We start from the raw sequence: 21,833 nt of genomic DNA on the forward strand, positions 1-21,833 counted from the left end.
TTTTAGAATATCTATAGGCTTTATTGAGGATATATGTTTAAATTTTATAAATTATAAAAATTTCGAACGTAAATGCGTATTTAATAAATAATTTCCTACGTCAAGTAAGTACATATATTATCTTAAACATAATGTTTATTAAAAGATACTTAGGGGAGACCGGGGCTAAGCCGACAACGGGGCTAACTTGACACTAGGCTTTTTGCCAATTTAAATCTATCGTAGAAACTTGCCTTTCCTACTGTAAATGCGTCTTTATGTGCCAGTATTATCAACGGAATTTGGTAACATTCTGAGTTATAGTGTAATTTTTAACGCGACATAAGCGTTTTTGATAGTAAAAAGTAATTTTTCTGATCTCTCGAAAATGTCTACTCTTTCATCGAGCTTTACTCTTGCGAATCTACCGGTAAGTAATTTTGATGGGAAATTCGATGCTTTATACGAATCCGATAATAATTTTTGCATATTTTCAAAATTTTTATATTTTTGGAGTAACAAAAGTAAAAAACGACGTTCGGGGCTAAGTCGACAGAGGCTAAGTCGACACGCTGTTTTATTAGTTCCCAATAATAAACGATGCTTGTAATGCAGCATATGGCCCATGACAAATGTGTGCGCACGTGTAATCACGAATTTACTTGCATAAATTGTTTTTCAGACATGAGTTTAGATGAAAATAATTGAATGTTTAACAATTTTTGTTCTCATTATTTCCAATGATTGTTTTACTTAATTCCAAATTTTTGTACTTTCTAAATACACGATAAACAAATGTATATTTAGTTTCAGACAATAAAAAATAAGTTCCAGATCAAATTGTGTCGATCAGGCAAAGTGTCGAGTTTACCCCGGCATTTTTCAATTTGAAAATTTGTCTTTGCGTCACTTTTCCTTTCCTGGCAGCAAAACAAAGCGACGTACAGCAAAACTTCCTGAATCAATTTGTACCTGAAGAAACACTCTTTAAATATATACCATTGAATTTGCCTAAAAATTTTAATTAAATATTAAAAATTGCCTTTAAAAAATAGTGTCGGCTTAGTCCCGGTCTCTCCTATATTCGCCGGCCATCATCGTATTTAAGGGCACCCGAGAAAAAATAATTTTTACTAATCATATATAATTGTATATGATTATGTATAGAATCATAAATGAATATATATGGGTATATTTATGATCATGTATATTTACATCTTGCTCCTATGATTATATATGGATCCATATATGATTAGATCTGACCATTCCTATGCTGATATGACTAATATATTCTAATTCGTATGAGTAGGTACAGATTCATATATGATTAGACCTAATCAAACCTGACTCATACCAGACTGTTATATGAATTCATATATGACTACCCGCGAAAAACGATCTAATATGAATCTAACTAAAATCATATTAAATCATATTTAATTTGGGTAAAATTCAAATTAAATCCAGATTTTATATTAAAATTATATTTGTTTAAATACAGTTTTAATTTGCACTTATTAAAATCAGTTATGTAGATTAAATATGATCCACAATAAAATAGGGCTTTAATTAAAATTTAATTAAAACACTTATGTGGATCATATAACACTTCGAATCAAATATGGTTTTAATTTGTATTTAATAAGATAACTTATGTGGATTATATATGATCCAGAACTATACATGATGCAGAATATTTATATATAAGATTTTAATAAAAAGTTAATGTGTTCTGTATGCGACTTTTACTCGATTCAATTGCGGCTTTAACCCAAAGAGCCTAGCGGAGTAAGCATGTGAAATCGGCCTTGATCATACAGAGCTGACATTAATGTCACAAGTTAGTACCAATATGATAAAACTTTCCACCAAATATTATTTAAAAAAATTCATTTTTTTAGAAGTTATGCAGGGAGAAAGTAAAATAAAGAAATATATTTTTCTCGAAAACCACTTGACCGATCTTGATGAAAAAAATATATGTTATGTAGACTAATAAAACTAATTAACAAAAAAATGTCTAAAATGTTTGCCAAAAAAAGACCAAAAAAAATATTTAAATTTTTAAATATTTTTTTTTAGGGTGATATTTTTGAGGTACCGCTTTGAAATTTTTACGAAAATTTCTCTTAAAGTGTCCACTATAACATATATTTTTTTTCAATTTTTTTTTAATGGTGGAACATATAGTTAAAAATACGAAAATCGTAAGCGTCGCGTCACTCCGGCGCACAGTGCAGTGCCATTCCGCGTTGCGGGTGTTCGATGTAACTTTACTAGCACATATGTACGTCTGCAATTAGCCTATAATATGTATACTTTTTAATTTTTATAGTTTTCCAGAGTTTACCACGTGGAGGTTGCAGTACGGTTTTAAACTCCTTATTGGGGTGCTTTTTTAACGTAAGTCCCCTCGCCTTTCACTACGTTTCCGTAAAATCAGGGTGCTTTTTTAACGTGAGTCCCTTCGCCTCTCACTACGTTTCTGTAAAATCGGGGTGCTTTTTTAACGTGAGTTCCCTCGCCTTTCACTACGTTTCCGTAAAATCAGGGTGCTTTTTAACGTGAGTCCCTTTGCCTCTCACTACGTTTCCGTAAAATCGGGGTGCTTTTTGAATGTAAGACCCCTCGTCTCTCATTACACCCTACACCTATGATTTATTTAATCTTCTTCACTATCACTGTCTATTACTGGAATGTTATTTGTTTTCTTAAACAGATCGCTAATGGGCTACGAACAATTGGATGCTGCTGTCATATTGCTGCAATTATATATTATCTATCTCATGCAAGATATTTAGCGAAAATTTTGAAACCAGCAGAAATACTGAGCGATCTGTTTAAGAAAACAAATAACATTCCAGTAATAGACAGTGATAGTGAAGAAGATTAAATAAATCGTAGGTGTAGGGTGTAATGAGAAGCGAGGGGTCTTACATTCAAAAAGCACCCTGATTTTACGGAAACGTAGTGAGAGGCAAAGGGACTCACGTTAAAAAAGCACCCTGATTTTACGGAAACGTAGTGAAAGACGAGGGGACTCACGTTAAAAAAGCACCCCGATTTTACGGAAACGTAGTGAGAGGCGAAGGGACTCACGTTAAAAAAAGCACCCTGATTTTACGGAAACGTAGTGAAAGGCGAGGGGACTCACGTTAAAAAAGCACCCCGATTTTACGGAAATATAGTGAGAGGCGAGGGGACTCACGTTAAAAAAGCACCCCAATAAGGAGTTTAAAACCGTACTGCAACCTCCACGCGGTAAACTCTGGAAACTATAAAAATTAAAAAGTATACATATTATAGGCTAATTGCAGACGTACATATGTGCTAGTAAAGTTACATCGAACACCCGCAACGCGGAATGGCACTGCACTGTGCGCCGGAGTGACGCGACGCTTACGATTTTCGTATTTTTAATGTTTATGTTCCACCATTTAAAAAAAATTGAAAAAAATATATGTTATAATGGACACTTTAAGAGAAATTTTCGTAAAAATTTCAAAGGGGTACCTCGAAAATATCACCCTAAAAAAAATATTAAAAAATTCAAATATTTTTTTTTGGTCTTTTTTTTTGGCAAACATTTTGGACATTTTTTTTGTTAATTAGTTTTATTAGTTCTACATAACATATATTTTTTTCATCAAGATCGGTCAAGTGGTTTTCGAGAAAAATACATTTCTTTATTTTACTTTTTCCCTGCATAACTTCTAAAAAAGTGGATTTTTTAAAATAATATTTGGTGGAAAGTTTTATCATATTGGTACTAACTTGTGACATTAATGTCAGCTCTGTATGATCAAGGGCCGATTCACATGCTTACTCCGCTAGGCCCTTTGGTTTTAATTTGATTCTTATTAAAACGTATTTTTGTTTAAATAATGTTTAAATAATATTTGCGGTAAAATTTGTTTCTTTATTTGTCGAACTTAACATGTAAATATTTGATTCAAATTAAAAAAAAAATATATAGTCATATAAGATTATATATGATCAGATCAGAATATGCATCTCAAAGTATCCGATAGATGGCATTCGATGTGATCTGTTTCTCGTAATTAAAATTTGACAAAGAGTGTTATAAGATAACGGTATCAAGAAGACACGACACTGTCTCGGAACGACACAATTTTTGTATCAGTTATATCGTGAAGTCCACTCTTATAATAAAGTAGCACGCTTAAAAATAAAATTTTATATAATCTTGTTTAAATTTAAATTGGTAAATTTAAAACAAATTATATAAAATTCTAATAAGATCAAATAACATTTATATATGACAAATTTGACTTATATGATATATTTGACTTATATGATTATATTTGACTTATATGATTATATTTGACTTATTTGATTTATATTTAACAAATTAATTTTGAATTTATTACCATATTTAATCCACATTTGGCAAATTAAAACCATATTAACTCTGCATTTCCTTAGGTCTGTGCGGCTGATTTTGCATATTTTAACAAAGCAAGGTCCAGTTTAATCCATATATAGATTAATAAGATGGGGTACTTTAATTTGATTTAAATATGACATATTTAAATTATAATTGATTTGCATATTCGATTCTAATAAGATTCTTAATAAATTCATATAAGCTTTTAATACGGTTTTAATACAATCGTTTTTTCGCGGGTATATTTAAATCTATGTATGATTCTATTTAATCATGACTGGCTAATATGAACTCGCACCTGACTATATGTAAATTTATATATAACTAGATATATATCTATATATAATTATGCGTATTTAGATCTGACCATTTCTATGCTGATATGACTAATATATTCTAATTCGTATGAGTAGGTACAGATTCATATATGATTAGACCTTATCAACCCTGACTCATACCTGACTGTATATGAATTCATGTATGATCGACTATATGATATATATATATCAAAACCTTCGTATGTAAGCAAATGACGTTCAATATTATTGAATTCTATATTTGTTATGTATTTACCTAAGAGCTCATAGCTTTTTGATCTCATATTCCATTGTACATTACATTATTAGCATTACGTTCCCGTTCAATGGCACGGACTTTTCAAAATTAGTACTCCTTGAGCAATAACTAGATTATTGACAATTTCTTGACCCAAGTGTTTATTACCATGCACACATTTTGCAATAAATCCGATATAATTCTCGAAGGAAAAGCTAACGTCGCCCATAATGGACCCCATCTTTCGGCGCATAGTGTCAAATGTATAAGTTGATGAGTATTACACATTAATTCTCGGTCACTGTACAGTTTTTCTAATTGTTTTACAAATAATTTAAGTAAAATATCTGATTGTTTAAGATTAAACTGTGTAATTTGATTTTGAAGTAAATTAAACAATGCTATAACTAACATCATCCAGTGCTGAAAATATTCATTAGGCAAATGATCAATAAGAGCTATAAGAGAATAAAATAACAAAAAATTGTAATTTTCGGATGCATTATAAAATTGATAATATGTTAAAGGTCTTGGTAATCGACAAAATGATTGAAGTGGTCGTATATTTGTGATAAAACTATCAATATCTTTACTCTTTTTTTTTTAATATTCCAAGGACCTTTTTTATCAAACCACAATTTAATAAGTTGTTTTACTATCCCAAGAAGAACCGAGTGCATGAACCCAGGTAAAACACATGTTCCAATATCAATCAGCGGCATACAAAACAATCTACTACGACGGAAAAAAATAATTTTTAATCCAATTATTTGTTACATTTTTGTAGAATTAAATTATATTGTTAGAAAACTATACAGTATCTATGTCTGACACCTTTCATACATCTGCTAACAATAAGTGTAACATATGTAGTACAATACGAAACGTCTTTATTAATTAACGTTGTAGCACAGTAGGTACGTAAAGTGACTGACTCAAGATCCTAAGGGGTTCCAGGTTCAAATCCAGCGGTGGTCAGCAAATTTTCCAAGTACAATATAAATTTAATTAATTAAGCTTGCACATAATAAAGATTTTCGGCAATAAAATAATGTTTAACGAGAAAAATAAATTTTATATTTTTATATTTTAATGGTCAAATATGAATAGATATGACCGTCTATATGATTTTGTATGAGCATGCATGGTCAGACCTGGCCAATTTTCGGATCTAATCATATAAACAATAATGTATGATCATATATAATTAGTCAAAATTATTTTTTCTCGGGCATGTATAATAGGGAAGCTGAACTTCCCTTCGGTCAATTATAACTATGCCCAAATTTATTCATAAGATTGACAACTTTTCGACTACTTGTTATACTTTTAAGCGTCATTCCTAGAGTCATATGTTTCGAGGTTTTCATTCTTCCGTGATGTATCGCATAAATTATATCTTGGGAAATAGAATCTACTTTACGCGCGCAATCAGAGCTTTTTTGCGTCCTCGAATCGATGCCACATAGAAGATTTCGCATGAAATCCGTGAGATCTTTTGGAATTTCACATTTTCCTGCGATAATGTCGCTGACTTTCGAATTTTTTGGAAGTGTTTTTTTCGCTATTAATAAAACTTTTTTTCTCAACATCAACGCAGCGCGAGATAGCAATTCAAAATCATGAAAATCAGAGAAAATTTTCTCAGTAATAACGCTGCCATCTCTAGGAGCAATTAATTTTTTATGGTGCATTAAAATGACTTGAATTTTGTCGCCAAAAGTTTTGTGCAACTTTTCTAGAAGATGTTGAGAAGTATGTTTTACGTCGAAAGATTTAAATTCTCGAACATACAATTTTTCAAGAATTTCATTGTAACACTTTGTGAGAAATTGCAATAAATGACATTCTTTCTTATTTATTATATGTTCCTCAACAAATCCGCAAATATTCGCGTATGTCGATTCATGGAATTTTTTTTTTTTATGCCAATCAGTATCAGGAGTTACTGGATCGATAACGTTTTTTCTAATATATGTTTTTTTGCATGGGTTATGATAATAAACTTTACTACTTATATTTAAAGCGTCTAATTTGCTCTCGATTTCGCGATCCCTACAAGCATTCGCAATTGCAAAAATATTGTTTCGAAATTTTTCGACCACCGATGAGTGAAGGGGTAACGCACGATAATTATACACTTTTCGGTTTTTATCGCAAAAAAAACAAATCCGTTCACCACTTTCCTGATTATTTACAATATCATCGCCACTCGCTTCTTCGTCGTCACTCGCTTCCTCCTGGACACTTGGTCCCTGCTTGCCACTTGCTTTATCCTCTTCAAGGTCAACAGTCATGGACGTAGCTTGCGGTGATTCCATTCTTTGTTCAATACTGCTGCTGTCTGTAAATAGATAATTTAAAATATGAATTTTTTTACGTATCGTGATTGTAAAAAAAAAACGTTATTAATACTTCTACATTATTACCGAAATATAAATATTTGAATAATTTAAACAGTGTTATTTTACAATTAATTTGTATACAAAACTGTTACGCATACTATAAATTATTACTGTAAATATTTAAATTACCTGAGACACTTGCAAATGACGTCGAGGCTGCAGCAACTACAGTGAGATTAGCATTTATTTCGGTAGATTTGTTTTGAAGTTCTTCGTATTTGTCAATATATTTTTTCGGGATTGCCAAGAAATTTTTTCGGCAAGTGGAGTGATATCCATGAACATCGTCCACACAGTCAGGAAAAACGATGTCGTTGTATTTCATGTTTAATGCAACACGAATACGAAGTTTTTCGCGGCATTGTTGTAAATTTTCTTCGGTAAATTTCATAATTTTACCGGAAACAGCTTCACAATTAAAAACACAAGATAACTTAGAACTCATTTTGTCGTTTACAAATACGAAATAAAAACGAAAAATTAAATCTCGGGGCTAACCGTGTTGCAGCGTTTGAGTTACAAGCCAAACTGCCTTCTCGATCTCCTCCGAAAGCGTCTTTCCTCCTGGTTTCTGCTTTCTTCTTCTTCTTCTTCTTTATGCCCCGTATGGATTCCAGGTTCCGTCGGAACCTTAATACCACGCTTTCTCACAAGATAGAGTGGGGGGCTCTCCGGGGGAAGAGTCGCCCTCTTGCTACATGGTTCTCATTCTCCATCCGTCGGTAGGGAGGCAGTTATAGCAAAGTATCTAGGATTATAGATCTAATTTACACTCATTCAAAAAATGTATAATTGTTTTAAGAATTTGTCTATTTAGATTGTTAAACAAGTAAACTACAGAGAAAGGAGCAAAGAGTTTATATTTAAAGAGATTGTTGATAAGTTCTTTCCTTTCCTTTTTTTTTTTTTGTTATATAAGTTACTGTTTTCAAATGGCAAACGGTCATTTCAAAGCAAAGGATCGAAAGAGAGAGGGAAGAAGTGAGACAGCAAACAAACGAGCAGATGTTCGCAAGAACCCGCGCGCTTTGTATACCTGAAACGCAGGTCAACGGCCAAACGACATTCAGAGATATGAACATCTATAATCCCCTCATAAAACTTTCTCTTCGTCTATTTCATACTTTTCAACTCGAATATTCAGAAATTTATTTTTCACTTATATTTCAACATTTCAATATGCTTTTATTAAAGATAATAAAAATCACGCAAAATGTTGCTAAGGTTACGATAAAAAATTAATTAAATTTATTAATTCTTCTCAATTGACTTCTGACATTTTATTAATAGTTTTTTTAGTCCTTTATGAATACTCAGATAAATTGTCAGAAGTGCTGTATATGAAATATGTCCGGTGTGAAAATCAAGAGAAAAGCGATCGGTCCACTGATGGGCGCTGCGCCGCGCGCCGAAAGACGCTCTCGCACTTTGCACTCGATTTTCTCATGATCGCTTCCACTTTGCCTTCTGACACTTTGCACTTAGTTTATTCTATACGTAAACAATACAAATGCAAATTGTCAGAAGTTCTTCTTAATATGTAAATTTTCCGAGATTTTTCGCAACTTTGGCAGTTTCTGACAACACTTTAGCTTCTACTTACTCTTCTGACAATTTTTTCCCTGCTTTTTCTTATACTCCTCAATATCTATGCAAATTTTCAGCCGTACCAATCGACAGTTTTTTTTGTCGGAAAATTTACACGTCCGCCTACGCACTTAGCTTCCAGCGCGCCTTCTGACGGTCGGGCTTTCGCTTTGCCGGCAGCAATCGAACCTTTTCCAGGTAAGATATTTCGTGGACCGAGGCAGGTTGCTTTCTCTGTATAGCCAGCTCTCCGTCTATCAAGACACACACGACGCACACGTACGAAGCTCTCGGAACTCGCCGCGATTTCGATCGCCGGCTTCGACCGGCCAATCAGGTCGGCCTATTACAGGTCGACCATGTGTACTACATATATTAATTGCTATGTTAGCGAGTGCATTATCGAAAAGGTAACTCACAAATAAGAGAGAGAGAATACTATATTTTTTTATTTAATAATAAAACATGATTTTATGCGGCGGCTGACAAAGAGCGAAAACATTGGAACAATAGCGCATAATCTAAAGTGGCAACGTTTCCCACGGGATTCTAATCTGCCTATTATATAATAGCACGCGCAAGGATACCTTGTAAATTTACCGCAGAAAGGTTTTTTACTTTCTTTCCCTTGCTACACTACGATAAGTATTCGTCATTTCGTGACAGCTTTCCGAATGTAATTCGTTATGGGATGCGGCTACTGGGCTTCTGGCCACAGGATACGTGGTTTCTCTGCAATTTACAGTGTAGCTCGATCTTCATACTGATCGTCTTTACCACGTTCCCTGCGATTGTACAAACATACACCGTGCTTTACACGGTGACGGATTGGAACTCGGAGATCCTCAGTACAGTCCCAATAATTCCGCTCTTGGCGAGATTCGTCTTCATGAAATTGATGGCCAGAAACTTCCGGTTCATTCTCTACACGATGACCGCCGACTGGGCGAACTATTGCTACCTGGCGAAGCGGAGCCGACAAATCATCTATTACGCTAAAAGAGGCAGGCGGTTCAGCATACTTAGCACTGTGCTTCTGATGCTGGCGACAATGGGTAAGAAATTGGACAATCAAGTAACACCTACTATAAACGTATAAAAACCATCTAAACTATAAAATTCAGTTTAGACGATTTATTATATTATATTTTATGTATTCTGATTTGTCAAACGTTTCTCGTATTATCCAGCTACAAGTTTGCGAAGTAAATGCAATCTTCGCTAAACCGATTACCAATCCATTTCTTTATTACGTAATAGACTTAATTAAACGTGAACGTGCTTTAGGATTCATGTTATAACACCGGTCGTGAATATGTGGCGCAATAACGGTGGTGTCTGGTACGCAACGATTAGAATCCTGCCTCACAAAGGGCTCTATCCCTTCCGCGACAAAGAGTCGCCCGTGTACGAGATACTCTACGTCGTGCAGTCGTTTACAACGTTCTTTAGCGCCACAGCATTTGCCACCGTGGACGGCTTCCTGTACGTCATCGTGTTCCACGCGTGTGGACAGTTCGACGTACTCGCCGCAACCCTTAAGCAAGTTAAGCAATACGACGGCTCCATCAGGCACCGTTACACGAAGAACACGCGTAACTGCGCTTGCCTCTCGTGCATCGTCAAGCTACACGTGCATATTCTAAGGTAAATCGAAATAGATTAGAGATTATTACGGGATTACAAGACTTCAAACTGACAATTTCGGGAGATTTTTTTTCCGGGCGAATACCACACGCATTATGAAATATGATTGCAGAATTAAAGCAGATTAAATTTGTAGTTCTAATTTTAATTTCGTTCGATTTTAATTTTGTTCAAATAAAAAGAAATTTGCAAAAATGTTGGAATGTTTCCGAGAATGTGACTTGAAATTTTTGATCGTGTACGTATGTAGTCCTAGGATTAAAGAAAGTGTCTTCTCTTATATTTTATTCAAAAGATCTCGCACGATTCTTATGAGAAAAACGTCTTCGGTCAATTTGCTTGAATTTGTGATAAATTGTAGTGACCGAAGACGTTTCTCTTATAAGAATCATGCGGAATTCTTTGACAACAACAGTATTAATAATTAATTTCAGCTATGTGGGCATCATAGAAAAGTCCGTTCGTGACTTTCTTCTCTTACAGTTATTGTCATATTGGATGATGCTAATTTTATATGGACGCAAATTTATCTTGGTAATGGACATTTATACCGATTCTTTTACTAATTAAACAAGTATAATATACAGTATTATAGGTGTTATTACGAATGTATGTAGTAATATGTATTATTGAATGATATGAAAAGAATAAACATGAATAAAACATTTTTTGTTTCAGCACGTTCAACACAGTAATATTAACGATATTATTATGACCATCTTATACATGTTCACGATGCTGTACTACATTTTTATATATTGCTATCTTAGCGAGTGCATTATCAAAAAGGTAATTCACAAAGAAATATAAGAACTCTATATTTTTTTATTTAATAATAAAACGTGATTTTATGCGGCGGTCGACAAAGAGCAAAAACATTGGAACGATAGCGCATAATCTGGAGTGGCAACGTTTCCCACGGGATTCTAATCTGCCTATTATATAGTAGCACGCGCAAGGATACCTTGTAAACTTACCGCAGGAAGGTTCTTTACCTTGTCTTTTCCTTTCTACACTACGGTATATAAGTTCTCGTCATTTCGTGACATCTTCCGAATGAATTCTTCAAATCACCCGGATACTAATCCGTGTTTTTCGGTTATTTTCAGATCCTGGCGACGACGATCCCATATACATATCCATGCTCGCGGGATTAAATGAAACGAACTTTCATTGATAAATGACGCATACGGCCCGCGTACTTTTGCTCACAAATAAACAATATAAAACAAGAATCAGATTGGTGCCCATTCCCCAAAAGCAGTTTTTTTTACACAAACAAAAATTTACGCTGCGCAAATAGGCGACACCTCCAGGCCGCCATATTTGCGTTTTCGTGTTCCACATGACACCGGCTATCGTCCCAAAAAGTTTCGTCGTGATGCCGATCACACATGTTTTTTGTCGCTGGCTCCCTAGTCTAATATGTCCAAAAGATGATAATGTTTACCTGGATATTCGTATTGAGCGGGAAAAGAGCGAGTAATTTCTCTTTGAAAATCCTAATTTATTATTTCAGTGATATTCCATAATTTTTTAACAATATATAATTTTTATCGTATAAATTTTATCATACACGTGTCTACACAAAAGACACGAACTTAATAACAACTCACCCAAGAGTAGAATATAATACAAACATCTTTATAAAGAAGATTTTTATATAAATTACATGACAATTCCGCTTGCGTTGAAAGGCTGAATATTGTCTTCGATGTGCTTTAAAACTCGAAAAATTTTACATTTTGCGCATTTCGTAGAAATTTTAGAAACCTGCACATTTATACGTTGCACTTTGCAGGTACTTGTAGGCACTTGCAGCGAGTATTTATCGCATTATGCAATATTAAAATTTATGGTTATAGTTAATAACTATTCGATCCGATTATTGTCTATCACTCACATAAAGTTTATATAAATTTATGTCAACTTATGCAAGGTTACAGTTATATGACATTTCTTAAAAAGTTTTATCAAATTTATAATTTTTGCACTCGGTCCACGTTACAGATAGAGCATATCGGAATAGGCAATAATTTTAGAAGTCGTAAATTATTTATAATTAACGTCTACCTCCTAGACGCTCTTCTTATTCGTTGAAAATACAAGTATTCCTGGAACACAGAAATATAATTGTAAATAAATTTATTTATTTGTAAATTTATATATTATATGTATGCAATTTTCGGTTTTTGAACCGCTTTTTATTAGAGAAATCAGAGATTGATTGTCGGGGGTAAAGTTAAAAATTGATCACTCACTATCAAAAACGATGCGCCGAGGAGCAGGCTTTTCAATCTCACGTCTGTGTTTATCGGGAATGTGAGCAACAGGATGTAATCGACTGCCAAGTGATCCCACTGATGCATCAGTGATGCGATTTGACGCGATCCGTCCATCGATGTGACCTGAAAAGGAAGAAGATAAAGTTGAGCAGTATAAGTAAACAAGTAAAATATTCATATAATAAAACTATATAAATAAAATGTCGATAAGTAAAATAAATATAAAAGTATTAAATTTTAATTGTTTCATACGCAGAGTGTCCCATTTTAAATAATGCATTTTAATATCTCTTCTGTAACTCGTTATGGACAAAAATGTTTCAGACAAAAGTTGTTAAAATTAATTAGTAGAAAATAATGATACAATAAAAAATAGAGGTTTCCATTTGAAAAATTTAACTTAGGCCCTACTGGGCCCAACACAGGACCCAAAATCTAATAAGATCATCATGTGGCTCCTTTCAAATCATGCAACTTTTGTCTGAAACATTTTTGTCTATGACGATTCGAGTTACAGAAGAGATATTAAAATGTATTGTATTATTTAAAATGCACCCTGTATAATAAAATTATTTATTATATGTATATAAATACTAGCGTTTTTATTAAATAAACTATTAACAATACGTGTAAAATTGATAAAACTAAAAAATACGAGCAAATAAAAATAACAGTTATGATTTAAGGGGTCATGCCTAGTTAGAAGTGCATGATTTTCGGGGATTTTTATAAGAAAGTCAATTTATTTTTTCTTACAACAAAAAGTTGACATCAAAAGTATATTGAACAACATTCAGAATTTTTTTCGTTGAAAAATATTTTGCAAATTAAGGAAGTTACGGCCACTCCTGATTTTTCAGAGGTATTGTGCGGTGACCACGATAACTCCAAGCCAAATCATCTGAAATCAAAAAACCAAAAAGATTCTGTTAGTATATGAATATATCTTGTTCGTGAACGAAGGATTTCTTGAAAAAATAATTTTTACAAAATGGCGGCCGTTTTAAGGAAAAACGCAATTATTCGGGCTCTTAATTTTTCGTTTTTCTTCAATAAAAAAAAAGTTTTCATTAAAAAAAGAACCCCCTTCGTTCACGAACAAGATATATTCATATACTAACAGAATCTTTTTGGTTTTTTTATTTCAGATGATTTGGCTTGGAGTTATCGTGGTCACCGCACGACACCTCTGAAAAATCAAAAGTGGCCGTAACTTCCTTAATTTGCAATATTTTTCAACGAAAAAAATTTTGAATGTTGTTCAATATATGTACTTTTGATGTCAACTTTTTGTTGTAAGAAAAAATAAATTGACTTTCTTATAAAAATCCCCGAAAATCATGCACTTCCAACTAGGCATGACCCCTTAACTCAAGTTGCACTTTCCCTTCAGTCCCGTCGTGTTTTATGCCATTCGCGATAAGCCTAGCCGATTATTCGATTTATTTTTTTCATCCACGCGGGTGATTCTATTCACCTGGAACTGCGCTTCCTTGTACATGCAACAGCCGCAAATGTTAGGTCCATATATGTTGCAAAGCGGCTCGTTCATCGCGTTATATACTGTGAAGCTCGGCCCCACCATGCTAAAGTTCTCCTCCACGCTGCCGATGAGATTCGCGCTTTCCACTGTGATTCTCTGCGGAAACATGAAAAATGAAAGGATTAAACAGGAAGATGAAAACGTCCGTCACGTTTTATTTTGAGCCAATAAAGATCTGGCATGTCGATAATCGAAGATTAATCCTGCTGTTCCGCTCGCTTTCGTGCAAGTTCCAGTTTAAATGCACTTTCATGTTTTAATACGGCTTTATTTATACATATATGCATATATTTCTTTTTTACAGAAGTTTCGAATTATCGAGGAGGCTTCAAAAATAATTGAACCGCCTTATGTTTCTCGCGGTAAATTTAAACATTATTATTTAATTACAATATAATTGGTTCTTTTTTGCTATCAAAAATCCTTTATTTTTATTGTATAAATAGATGTATAATAAGATCGTCAAACATTAGTTAGTAAATTATAGGAATTATGACTAGAAAAAATTACTCCGTTTAATAAGAAAAATGGGTCATATTGACTCGGACGGAACAGCAAGGGTTAATAATTTAATTGAACACATTGTGCGCGGTTTGCGTTCAATTTATCGCGACAATATCCTTTGTGAAACATCAACTGCCGGGTCATCAAGGAACTATCGACGATTGCATTTTTTTATCCTTTTTAAGGCGCGGCCAAAAGGAAATAAAATTTTAAAAGCTTTGAAATAATTTTTAAGCTAGGCCCGCACGTTTAAATCATGTGAAATATCCTCCGTGTAAGAAAGAAGATTCATTTGCGATACGTCGACAATTAAGATGCCCACATACGTCCTGAATCATGCTAAATCCGGCATATATAATTACAGAGGAATGTGTAATATCTATTTTAGTGCAGTTCGTCGCGTTGGCGTCGACTTGCCTGTCGAGAGCACGGCACGTGCATCCAGCTAGGATCCTTCCGGATGATGAAAGCGGTCTCGCCACATTGATCCAGTACGTTCAACACGAATCCTTTGTACCAGCCATAACATCGCGATTGCGTTTCCGACTTGGATTCTATGGCGAGAAATAGCGTTTCCGCGCGCGGCACTTTCACCCTGTACTGAGTGCTCCTATCCATTCTCCCGAGTACTGCCGAGTATTTCACGTAAAAGTCGTGTACATAAGTATATATATATATATATATATATATATATATATATATATATATATATATGTATATATATATATATTTTTTTTTTATATTCTAGTATACATAACGTAATTATCTTGTCTACTACATTACGTCATTTAATATTGATAAAATCTGAAATAGAATTTTTGTAATTTATATTCTAATCTTTAATCTTGTAATAAACGAAATTAATACTAATAAGCATTAATTATTCATATAACCATTAATAATTATTTATTAGATAATATTATATATATATAAATATTACATATACATAAATATTTAAATAATAAATAACAGTAAATATGTAAATATATATTTATCTCAATAATAAGAAATATACATATATATTTAATATTATTTATTTCACTTAATTATATATTTATCTGTTAAAATATATTAAATATTTAAATAATCTAGCTTCCTTCTTTCTATTTTTTTTAGAGCGAAAAGTTGGCGCATGGTGCGCTAAATACGTACGAGTACTCAAATCAATAACCTGCTGAATTTCCAATTGCTCGACGCCGTCCAGGAACTGCGTGCCAGAGATCGAGTTCAACTGCGCCCTGGGTGTCGAGATCCAGTCAAGGGTGCTGATGGGAATTGGCCTACGAGGGAATCGACTTTCGCCTTCTGCAAATGCATGCGATAATTTGCGTGGACAATCAAAAGCTACTGCAAATCTTCGTGAGTGCGCGAGCACTCGTTATCGATTTCATTGCGTTACGCAATCAGTTAAAGCCTGAATAATTATTTCTATTATGCATATAATTAATTAAAATAATAACTATAATAAATATACATATATGTATATATAAATTTAATGTATATTTCTTAATATTTAATGTGTATAAATTAATTTAATATGTTGAATATTTTATACATTAAATTTAATTATATATATTATATATCAATTTAATAACTATACATATATACTTGATTATATGTACCTATATATGATTAGACGAGAATAGTTGTTATTTGTTTTTTAACCGTCGCGATTTTCGAATAAGATATTTGATAAATTTTACGTGAAAATAAAAGAAAATTACGCAGATACATATAAATATGTTTTGCGTATTAAAAAACTATTTTAATAACAAACTAAATTCTTTCCCCGAAAATTAAATCCACGAAAGTTAATAGTAAAACTGTTTTTGCTTTGACACTGCAATCGTATTACATAAAAGAAAAATAAAATATTTATATAACACATTGCGACTCATTTTTGCTTTCCAAACTATCGTAATTCTCGTAACTCAATTTCCCATTTTTAAATGTCTGTTTATCTGTATGCGACGCGAAAAGAAAAAAAGGGATAATTGTATATTTTATTGAAATCACACACACACATTGTGGACGTTAATGGCCAGTCGGCGTTTTATTCACTAAAAAAATTATCTATTCACCTCCCGGTTGCATCGTGATGACGGTGCTGTTCGCGTAAATGATCGGCGCGTTCTCCTGCAGCTCCATCGTCTGCGTCGCCGCGCTTGACGTCGCCGTCGCTGGCGGACCTAAAAAAAAAAGAAAAAAAATTACGCTTTATGACTGTTTCTGAGAAAGAGTCATGCGCAAAAAAAAAACGTTTTTCGCGATAAATAAAAAAAATAAAAAAAAATGTAAAACGCGATATCTTTGCCTGATACCGATCGGTTGTGATGATTGCTGCTCGCCATTGTTCGTCGACATGTTGAGCTGCTGCGCGTAACTTCGCTCTGCCATCGGGTCCGCTTCTGTGTACCGCATCATAATCGCGAAGTGAAGATCTCGTTCCCGTCTCCGGCGACGAGCGGGAGATAAGGAACGATCAAAACGCGGAGAGAGATAGAGATAGAGAGAAAGTGATCGATCGATATCTCCACCTGAGACTTCTATTTCCGAAACTTGCTCGGTAAAATAAAGCGATCCGTTTCGAGGGGCGGTTGGCGAACCCGCGCTAACCACCGATGGAAGACTGTTCGATCATTTGTACTTGAATTTCTATCCGCCTCGTTATCGCCCGATGAATTTATCATTTATCTATCGGTCCGGATAAGCGGTATCTTTAGCGCAGTTATCGATAACAAACGTTTGTAACAAAAGCGCTGACCTAAACGTGAAGATGACGAATACGCGAAAAATGTAGAAATCGATTTTTCCTTTATTCTCGGCCTGCCACTCTCTGTCTTTCGATTCATGTAATGTCAATCACACGTAATATCTTATTTCGCAACTTATCAATTATGCAATTAGCCCTTAGCTGGCACTGTGGGGTAAACGCCCCAGCCTAGTTCAGCTCTAATGACCCCCTATAGTACGAAAATGGTACTAAAAAATGGAAGAGTTATCAATTTTTGAGTGAAAACAGTCATTTTTTCGTTTTCTTTTACGTTCTCTAACTTTTTTCATACTTAATATTACATTTTATCAAAATAACCTATGACATCTGTTAAAACGACATTCGAATACCTTGTCATCCGTGAGTGATCACCGTCATGTTAAATTAAATTGTTACAATCTATATCTCACACAGCACAGTATATATTATAATTTATGTGTATAAAACCTTGCGATTTTTATGTTCTATTATTCAAACTGTAAAATACTTTGTTTAGTTGCTGAAGATGGTCCGAATAGGGACCGAAACGTACGTTTAATTCCAAAGAAGAATAAATATAATTTTCGCACAGTCACAACAGCAATCGGCTCTTAATTAGCCCGGTTCCTTCCACGTGCGGACATCCAACAGAGTCTTATATCTCCAACTAAATAAGATGTAAGTGATGAGCATGTTGAGCGTTTTCGCCAAGATATTTTGGCAATGGAAAAGAGATAACAGAGAAAATAGTTTTCTCAGCAAACAATTTGACTCACTATTAGGAATATTTTCGATTTACGTAATGCTTTTTATACATGGTCTTAGTTTTACGCGATCTCATTTTACGCGGCCAGAAAAAATATTTTTTCTATGGTATATTTCTTTCTGAAATAGAAATGTCAAATATTTCTAGTGATGAAAATAGTAATTTCGAATTAAAAAAGTTGACTGCTTTGAAGTACAGAGTATTGATAACAACGAATAAAATTTAAATTTGTTTTTCTGAACTTTTATTATTACTGTTTTTGTGCAAATATGTGGAATAAATATTTTTATAACATACACGGGTTTTTTTTTACGTATTTTTTTTGTACTGGCAGATTCTAGCTCAATCGCGTAAAACAAACTACGCGAATATTCCGCGTAAATCGAGAGACGAGTGTAAACACATTATATTTTTCAAATTTAACGATATATTATAACTGTATTGCAATTGCAAATGCGGGTGATCTTCGTATTATTCTTGCGAATAAAAAGTTCTCACGAGCTGTCGAAGAATTATGCACTGGCAGACACCGCATTCCGATGATCGGGCAATTCCGCGACGATGATCAATACTTCCTGAATGAAATTCCGAAAACGCCTTTCTCCGCTCACTTGACCTTTCGCAGATGGTAAATTAATTAACGAGTACGCACCCCTCCTTTCTCTCTCTCTTTCTCTCTCTCTCTATGATAATTAATTTTATAAAACGAGTCACAGTTCCATTTGTGTTGCGTTTTTAATCCCAGATTTCACGCAATGCAAGGCATATTAGTTCCGCAAAAATACGTTTACAGAAATATATTTAAAAAATATTTTTTTATATATTTTTGGTAATATTTTTCACATCCTTAACAGTTTGTTAGGATAAAACTCTTTAAAAAATTTAAGGTTATGCTTGAAGAAAGAGTCGATGTCTATATGCCTCAAGGGCGTCACATGTTCGTATCGCGTTCCATTTAAAGCGGCGGCCTATTACGTCGGGCATTTTTAGTGTATTACTGGACTTTAGTTGGGTTACTTTCTCGCGTACATAGTCGAGTAGTCAGTTTTTAAAAAAGTGTCGTCGAAATACATATCGCTTATCTCAAACACACGTGTTCGTCCAAAATAAGTTATTGTCACCACCAAGTGCAAATTCCGTTTGTCCGCTCTTCCTTAATATTCCTGACGTCGCCGAGGTTTCTGATGGTGTTATACCAGATAACCTCTCTGCTTTAAACCAACATCTTATAAACAGCTTATATTTATTTTCTTATTCTTATTCTTATTCTTATGCTAAAATCTTTTTGTCGGAAGTCTTTATATTGTAGCGTTAAATAAGGAAGCCTTATTAATATCTGCATCTGCAGATAATTATATTTTGTGATATTTCCTGCGCAGAGTACACGGAGATTGAGATACGAAGCATATATATTATATAGAGCAAGTACAAATAAAAAACTGTCTTACTACTAGTTTCATTTCTTATTCTTTCATTGTTATGTACACATGTAATTGCCAGGGAAAATCCTATAATTATTCTTCTGCAGTTTGAAAAAATCTTTCTGTTTTACTTTAAATTTAACTTACTTGAATTTCTTTTTTCGATTTCAAATTATATGGTACTAGCCTTATATTGCATTATAATAGTATTTTGTATATAAATTATAAATAGTATTGTAAATAAGAATGCGTAAATGCAAAAAAATTGAAATAAAAAAAATAAACTCTAAATTAATTAAAGTGTATTTATTAATTACATATAAACCTGTTCTTTAATATATCTACATATTCCAATAATCACAGTTGTTCTAAAAAACATGGAGTTGTCCATTTTTAAAAGCAGTTAAGTTCATCTTTTTTATAAGAAAGACGAAAATTAGATAAAATACAATAGAAATTGATAATGTATAAGTGTTAAAATTAAGAAACCCCGATAATATCAGTTAAGTAATAGATGATATTAACACTAACATTCTCATGTTGTATTATTTTCTAACTAATTTTTTGTTTCTCTTGTAAAAAAGGTGAAATTAATTTAGCTGTTTCGGAAAATAAAAACTTATATGCTCATAAAATAGGGGTAAACAATACAGTTGTTGGCCACTCTACAATGATTGGCCATATCTTAAAAAATTAAAGATTATAAAGAAATACTATTAAAATGTTTAAAAGTGTTTCTCTTAAAAGTGTATTAAATATTTTGTATTTATAATAAAAAACAGTTTAATAGTATTTTTTTTTATAATCCTTAATTTTTTAAGATGTGGCCAATCATTGTAAAGTGGCCAACAATTGTACTGTTTATACCCTTATTTATTTTATGTGCTATGTAAATATATAGAATAATCTATATAAAACATTCTGTAAAATACGCTATGCACATTTATAAAACATTTTATTAAAATGCTTATAGAATATTCTATAATTATGCATACAATATTATATAAAATATTCGATAGAATATTCTACTTATATTAAAAAAACATTTGAAGTAGTGCCATTCAAATATATTATAAAGATACTGTAAATATATAAGACTTATATATTGACTTATAGAATATTCGAAATATTCTTGAAGATTTTTCATAGAACGTTCATAGAAATGTTTAGTGCTATCTGGATTAAAATTTATGTAAAAAATGTACGGACATCAAAGCACGTGGAAAAAAACACGACACGACAAAAGCAAAAGATATAGAGTTTCAACTTTCATTAACTCGCAAGACGAATGGTTTCGCGTTAGTGCGACTCCTAACTGCGAACATTCAAGGATCAAAACAACATCGCGCTACAATTTTTCTTCGTAGTTTTTCGTTTAGAGTTTAGGGGATCTCGAGGACTCGAAACGCTCGGGGGATCCCGAGTAATCCCCTCAGTATTTATTTCATCCACAATTGCGATCGTGCGTCGATCAATCTCCTTTACCTCTAATTGCGATTTCGATCTTTCGCGCAGTCCTCAAAGCATCGAGGACCTCAAAAAGAAAATAGCGATCCGCTAAAATAATCCTTTAAATACCAAAGGCAATGCAACGTCTAATTAGCATTCTGCTCTTTGCAATTTTTCCTGCAGCGGAAGAAACTTCGCGAGTCTCACAAAAATCAATCGAATACGCTTGATCTCTCTGTTCGCGCCCCGAAGGGTCGGCAAACGTTCCTCGGGTCATCGTAGTTCGGGAAAACTCGCGAGAAGGGATTGTAGAATTTTCCGGTCGGTGTGTTTTCTCTTACCCCTTGCGTTCCGCCTGCGCGCCCCTTTACTTGTTGCTACCGCTGACGATGCTGTTGCTGCCGTCGCCGTCGCCGTCGCCGCCGTTGCCGGCAGCGATAAATTCCATGCGCGTTTCTATCGATCCACCCATCCACCCTTCGTCGGCCTATATAAAAGCCGCCGCCATTGGTGGTCCTCCTGATTGTGAGAG

At 33.6% G+C, this 21,833-nt stretch overlaps 2 protein-coding genes and 1 pseudogene across 5 annotated transcripts; 1 reads left to right on the forward strand and 2 right to left on the reverse strand.

Moving 5' to 3' along the window:
• Window positions 1-5,681: 5,681 nt before the first annotated feature.
• Window positions 5,682-7,972, reverse strand: LOC139822115 (uncharacterized). Of its 2 annotated transcripts, XM_071793683.1 has the most exons (3): window positions 7,846-7,972; window positions 7,477-7,755; window positions 5,682-7,286 (listed from the first exon to the last, which is right to left on the reverse strand). In XM_071793683.1, exons 2-3 carry the CDS (start codon window positions 7,736-7,738, stop codon window positions 6,208-6,210), a joined length of 1,341 nt encoding a protein of 446 aa, XP_071649784.1. In that variant the 5' UTR covers window positions 7,739-7,755; window positions 7,846-7,972; the 3' UTR covers window positions 5,682-6,207. The 2 variants fall into 2 exon arrangements, with proteins under 2 accessions (XP_071649784.1, XP_071649783.1); XM_071793682.1 differs by having other exon boundaries at window positions 7,477-7,960.
• A 1,346-nt stretch (window positions 7,973-9,318) lies between these two features.
• Window positions 9,319-11,738, forward strand: LOC139821417 (odorant receptor Or2-like; annotated as a pseudogene).
• Window positions 11,739-12,485: 747 nt separating this feature from the next.
• On the reverse strand, window positions 12,486-21,817 carry LOC139822531 (phospholipid scramblase 1). Of its 3 annotated transcripts, none has more exons than XM_071794344.1 (7): window positions 21,643-21,817; window positions 16,995-17,102; window positions 16,066-16,218; window positions 15,331-15,542; window positions 14,344-14,505; window positions 12,843-12,989; window positions 12,486-12,695 (listed from the first exon to the last, which is right to left on the reverse strand). In XM_071794344.1, exons 2-7 carry the CDS (start codon window positions 17,059-17,061, stop codon window positions 12,651-12,653), a joined length of 786 nt encoding a protein of 261 aa, XP_071650445.1. In that variant the 5' UTR covers window positions 17,062-17,102; window positions 21,643-21,817; the 3' UTR covers window positions 12,486-12,650. The 3 variants fall into 3 exon arrangements, with proteins under 3 accessions (XP_071650445.1, XP_071650444.1, XP_071650446.1); XM_071794343.1 differs by lacking the exon at window positions 21,643-21,817 and adding an exon at window positions 17,235-18,561; XM_071794345.1 differs by lacking the exons at window positions 12,486-12,695; window positions 12,843-12,989; window positions 21,643-21,817 and adding exons at window positions 13,614-13,767; window positions 17,235-18,942.
• Between the last annotated feature and the right edge of the window lie 16 nt (window positions 21,818-21,833).

This window comes from Temnothorax longispinosus, chromosome 11, assembly GCF_030848805.1.
Source record: "Temnothorax longispinosus isolate EJ_2023e chromosome 11, Tlon_JGU_v1, whole genome shotgun sequence".
NCBI classification, from domain to species: domain Eukaryota; kingdom Metazoa; phylum Arthropoda; class Insecta; order Hymenoptera; family Formicidae; genus Temnothorax; species Temnothorax longispinosus.